The sequence below is a fragment of the Watersipora subatra genome, chromosome 2, assembly GCF_963576615.1.
Source record: "Watersipora subatra chromosome 2, tzWatSuba1.1, whole genome shotgun sequence".
Lineage (NCBI taxonomy): Eukaryota > Metazoa > Bryozoa > Gymnolaemata > Cheilostomatida > Watersiporidae > Watersipora > Watersipora subatra.
Window position 1 is genome coordinate 66,331,163 of NC_088709.1, and position 6,014 is coordinate 66,337,176.

The following is a 6,014-nucleotide window of genomic DNA, read 5'->3' on the forward strand; positions in this document are numbered from 1 at the left end:
TACCTAATTCTTCACAAAACAAGACTAATTTTGAATATGGTCAGAGAATATAGTGAAGTCACACTAATTTTGTGTTATGTAATTTCTAAAACTGCGAAAAAATATTACTTAATCATGTAACACCCATTGCAATACCTATTATACTGTCCTCAAATAATTTCACTTAAGTGAGATAAAATTTGACTCAATTTTCGTCGCCATGACAAAAATTTTTGATGAAATTTATAGCTTTATGGTGTGCAGAAACTTAGATTCATGTTCTCTCAAATTTATTTTATTACTCATGACTCATGATTACTCAAATTCTTTTGTAAAGTTGCATGACTGTGTAAACAAAAATTGTGTATCAGAAACCTTATTTTATCATATATACATGGATTTGGTATATTTGGCAGCTAGAAAGTTTTCCCAAGGTTTTACTGATATAGTAACACTAAAACAAGCAAAGAAAGACAATCCCCTAAAAATACTTGCGCTGCACTGAGCCTATCTACTGACCAACAGCTTGCCAACACATGATATATATGAACAACTGATACGACTGTGATTGTACAAGATAAAACAACTCCATGCTGTAAGCAGTTGAGTTGCTGATAAAACCTTACAAGAAGGCGTTGAGCTGACATAAACAAGGTTGACAGGATACAACAGGTGCTGAGAAACATAAACAAGGTTGACAGGATACAACAGATGCTGAGAGACAGAAACAAGGTTGACAGGGTACAACAGATGCTGAGAGACAGAAACAAGGTTGACAGGGTACAACAGATGCTGAAAGACAGAAACAAGGTTGACAGGATACAACAGATGCTGAGAGACTGAAACAAGGTTGACAGGGTACAGCAGGTGCTGAAAAACACAAACAAGGTTGACAGGATACAACATATGCTGAGAGACAGAAACAAGGTTGACAGGGTACAACAGGTGCTGAGTTGACAAAAACTATTCAAACTAATGCTGGATTGAATCATAGCAAAAATACCTTTCGATACAATAAATAATGAGTTTTCAATATCATTGGTAATTATATCTATTATAATACAATTATGTTGTTGCGTATATTAATGATTAAAAGTTTTCTCTTAGGTCTGACATAGCATGCAACTATAAACTACCATAAAAAGTTATCCTAATTTATTTAATTTTGTATTACAAAATACATAGATATTTAAAACTAAATTTGATTAGTAAATAACTCAATTATTCAAATAACCTCACTTCTGTTTTGTGTTTTCAAAAATACGATCTCATTTGCATTCACGGTATTAACATTGCTAGAAATTGACTTCTTACTTTAGCTTATGACTTATTTTAATAACCATATAGCTGATGTGGTGCCATGAACATCTAGAGGTAATCCTGTAGATCTAGACATGAGAATATGAACTTGGAACAAAAACAAAAAACATACAATTTGGGAAATCAATTTTTAATCACAGGAAAAGTTGCATCGTGATATTTTGTATCGGTAAGTAGTGATTACGCTGATTTTTCTTATGCCTAAAGGATAATCAGTAACTGAGTGGTAGCATGACTCCAAATCAATCCGTTGAAAATTATCGTATACATGTAAATGTATTATTTTATAGACATCCACATTAATCAATAATAAATCCCACTTTTTCATTGGGTGCGTGTGATGTGTTTCTGTATGAACTAAAGCTATGTGTTTCTACATTTTGTGCTCGATTTCATCCAAACTTTCCAGGAATATGCTCCGTGTTTTCTGCCAGGTCACTAAAAAGGTTTGGTTTCAAAACTGTGTCCACATTCTGAAAACCAACCTCTAAAGCACACATCAAAGCTACCTAATCAACAACTGAGAATCCTACTTCTTACTAGCCATCCTGTAATATTGTAAGAGCAAGTTGGCTAGTGAGCAAATGTAGACCTAGAAACCACATTTGTCATTGTCTTCAATTTTTTTTCTATATATGCAAATCTTAAAGTCCATTCTTCGGTGTGTCTAGGTATAGCTATTTCAATCTAAGAATGAAAGATCCACTTTGTACAGGGTTTGTTCTCAGAACCTTTCATTCACCAGGCTATAACTTAACCAATTAAGCTACATACTCGAGATGCAATGAGTTCATAAGGTGATACATTTCGTTATGTCAGTTAAAATACGCAAAACACTCTGTGTTATGAAACACAACGTCACTGAAGCTTGCTTGCACAGCTCTTATTAGTAAGTTTAGCCATACATATACGAGCTATGGCTATGTACATATACAAAGCTCATCATTGTACAGTATATGTTCTAGTAACTCAAAGTAGCCATTGGCAATGTGCTAGGCTAATGGCAAATGGCAGGCAACTACATTGCTTGCCACTGTCTATAAGCTGTTTTTTAATACCCGTGCAACACCGGCCATTTGGCATATACCGTAGCTATAACTGTGAAAACACAATCGATTAAAAGTTCTTCAGAGCTAAATCTTAAGTTGAGCATGCTTTACTACAATGATAATATCTTCGCAACAGTGACTTAATGGAGTGTAGAAACTGCAAAACATGCACTGAAAAGTAACAACTTTGTGTCTTCAAACAAGATAGACCACATTTTGCTTGTCATATATGTATTTACTGTCAAAGGATCACAATTTGATGTAAATTCTGTTTTGTTTTGCTAGATAATTCTTTGCTGTATTAAAAGTTACCAATTAAAGCATCATAATGTGAGAGAACAGTATTGCTTTATGAGTAACATTGAGTCTTATACCATGCTAGTAGAAATAATATAGTAAAAGGGTATTGGCACTTTCTTGATTTATATTGATGACGGCACCGCTTGACTTCCTCTATTCAATTGTACACTAGCACTAGCTCATTTATTGATTACATAAAACTAAATAGTTTCCAAACCATGGAGAACAAATATATAAATCAGATGGTAATCTCGGACTGACTCTACCAACGATTCTGTCCTTCTCTGGAATGGGACATATATATAGTCAGCGGAATGAATCAGCCGGCAGATACTGTCTTAAACAGCTGATTTGGTAGATATTAGGATGTGAAATATGAGTCATAGCACTTGCTGAACATTGATTAACAAATAGGAAGTCCAATTAAAACACTTAAAGATATGACTAACTAAAACCCTGGACAGTATTTATAAAGGTATGCCAAACCAAAATGAGTGTTAAATAGATAAACATATAAAAATAGTCAGACAGTATAGCACTTTAGGTCTTATTTGGAATCAGAAAGAAATGGTCTAGTTGTCAGATATGTTGCTCTTTAGTATGACCTTTCGTGATTAAATAATATTAACAATGATAATAATAATAATTATTATAATAAGCAAAGGAGACATGGCAATGGGTGAAGAGGGGATTTCTCAAACGAGAGACTGAAAGCCTGATCATTGTTGCTCAGGATCAAGCATTAAAAACCAACTATAAGATGGCCAAGATTGAAAAGTCCACAAACGATTCGAAATGCAGATTGTGCAAGCAGAAAGATGAAACAGCTTCCCAAATAGTCAGCGATTACAGTAAGATCGCGCAGACAGAATATAAAAGACGGCATGACAAAGTGGCAAGTGCAGTGCGCTGGAGCATATGCAAGAAACATGAGTTGCCCCATACAGAAAAATGGTACGACCATCGCGCGGAAGCTGTATTGGAGAATGAAAAAGTGAAGCTGCTATGGGACTTCAATGTGCAGACAGACAAGGTTATTGAAGCTAGAAGACCAGACCTGATACTAATAAACAAAGAAACCAAACAATGTCAGGCCATAGACATAGTGATACCTAGAGACACAAGGGTAGTACAGAAGGAAGATGAGAAGATTGGTAAATACAAAAAGCTTGGGTTCGAGATAAACAGATTGTGGAAGGTGAAGACCGAAGTGATACCAATAGTAATTGGTGCACTCGGAACAGTATTAATAAGGCATATAGCATACCTGGCCGAGGTAGGAGTAAACATGTCTTTTGAGACTATACAGAAGACAGCCATCTTAGGAACAACTCACATATTGAGGAAGGTCCTCTCTTAGTGGAATTGAGGAAGATGTTTGTTGGATCTTCTGGCCTTTTATTAAAACTCGGACTCAACACAGACTAAAACCAGTCACCTACCACCACACGACTGTGAAGAAAACTTTTACAATAATAATGATAAATAATGCATGGCTAAATTTATATTGTCGCAAATCATATCTAGGATACACAAAATATGCTAATTCATTAAAAAGAAATATATTTTGTAGACAAGTTTTTTGACTATTTTTTCATCAGACTTTTGCAACTGGCAACTATTATACAACAACGTACAAAAGATTTATATATGTAAATAAATGGTTTTACAAGATGCAAAACAACTATGTTTGTCACTAGCTGTCAAGGCAGTACTGGGCACAATGATGACTTGGAAATACCAACTGATAGCATCAGTATTATCAGGGATATAAAAAACAGTTACAAGTACTTGGGGATTACGCAAAGCAATGGCAACCATGAAGCCGAAGTGTGTAACAAAGCTGTTACTGAATATAAGAAATGCATTTGATAGGTCTTATAAGATACGATAAATAGATAGATACGATAGTTGCTGGTAAATAAATAAGATACACAGCCAGCATTACAAGATGGACTTGGGGATTTATCAAGGCAACAGACATAACAACTCTCAAGCTGCTGATTGTGCATGGAGCGCTCCACCTAAAGTCAGATACTGCCATGTTATATCCTTATAGGAAAGAAAGAGGCAGGTGGCTCAAAACAGTACAGCAGACAGTGAAAGAAGAACAGAGCATGGAAGCCTCTGCAGCCTTTATGGCCACCATCGACAAGTTACTAGAAAAGTCCCTCTTTATTGCTGTTATAATGGAGCCATACACTGATGATGAAAAACCTGGCTGGCACACCAATTTTCTCGATGGCCACCGACAAGTAACTGAGGTCATTGACCTTCACTAGACATACTACATGCTACTGAACAAAGGTGACCTAACGGCCAATACAGAGTTGCTAATCATGACAGTGCAGGGGTGAGTTTTCCAACTAGGTGAATCTAAACACAGATCTATCCCACTAGAAGTGAGTGTGTGCATGGATGCACCAGAGACCATCCAACACATCATTAGTGGATGCAAGCAGCTAATGCCTACACTGAGTGGCACTGTTTGTTGCAGGCATATCCTACAGAAGCCTATACAATGAGTAAAGCTTTAATTAATCACAAACTGGTTGGAAGCTCTTGATAAAGCCAAGGAAAATGGCTGTGCTAAGCTCCTCTCGGACTTCTACATCTGGACAAACAAACACATCTTGCAAACCAGCCAGATATAATGGTGTCGGAGGAGAGCAAAAGAGACTATGAGAAATATAGTGATGACTAATGACTACAACTGTACAACATAGTCAGCAAAAAAGTAAGAATTAGAGAATAAGATTGTGCAAAAATTAAAATTTATTTGATTATTCAAATTAAAATTTAAATAATAAAACTCAAGTAGCGACTTTATATCATTGGTGCTATCAACTACTTGGGTTAGCCCAGATGTTTGTTTTTGAAGAATTTCTTTTGTTTATACTATTTTAATGAATAAGTTATTAATTCTCTCATGTTGGGGCCATCAGGTGCAACAGGTTGTACCACAGGAAAGGGTTAACCCTCAGAGGGTTAAGTTCATCGCATTTTGTTGACAGCAGCAGTCAATAGTGGCCAATAGTGGCAATAGTGAGTTAATCAAGTAACTCATAAAGGAGAGCTGTCCTGTTTTTCTTCAATTTAGGAGTTGGCTTGACTTTTACAGTAGCGGCACATAGATTATTTGAATGTTAGCTGTTTTTAAACATGTGAACTCCCAATAAACGGCAATAAGCAGGCGCTCAGTCTTGAATATGAGATCGATAGCTCGGTTAGCATTTTTAGCGAGCTCTGATTTTCTTCTGCGGCTTCATGGAGAATAATAGAACTAACGGCACCAAGGAACCGTAACTACAATCTCGTGACTGGTTTGTGAATTTGCTACGTAGACCGCAAGCCTTCTGCGACTAC

The 6,014-nt window shown here is 36.1% G+C and overlaps 1 protein-coding gene across 1 annotated transcript; it reads left to right on the top strand.

The window, feature by feature from the left end:
* The first annotated feature begins 3,408 nt into the window (after nt 1–3,408).
* Nucleotides 3,409–4,008, top strand: LOC137388463 (uncharacterized). The gene has a single exon (XM_068074949.1). It carries the CDS (start codon nt 3,409–3,411, stop codon nt 4,006–4,008), a length of 600 nt encoding a protein of 199 aa, XP_067931050.1.
* Nucleotides 4,009–6,014: the final 2,006 nt, after the last annotated feature.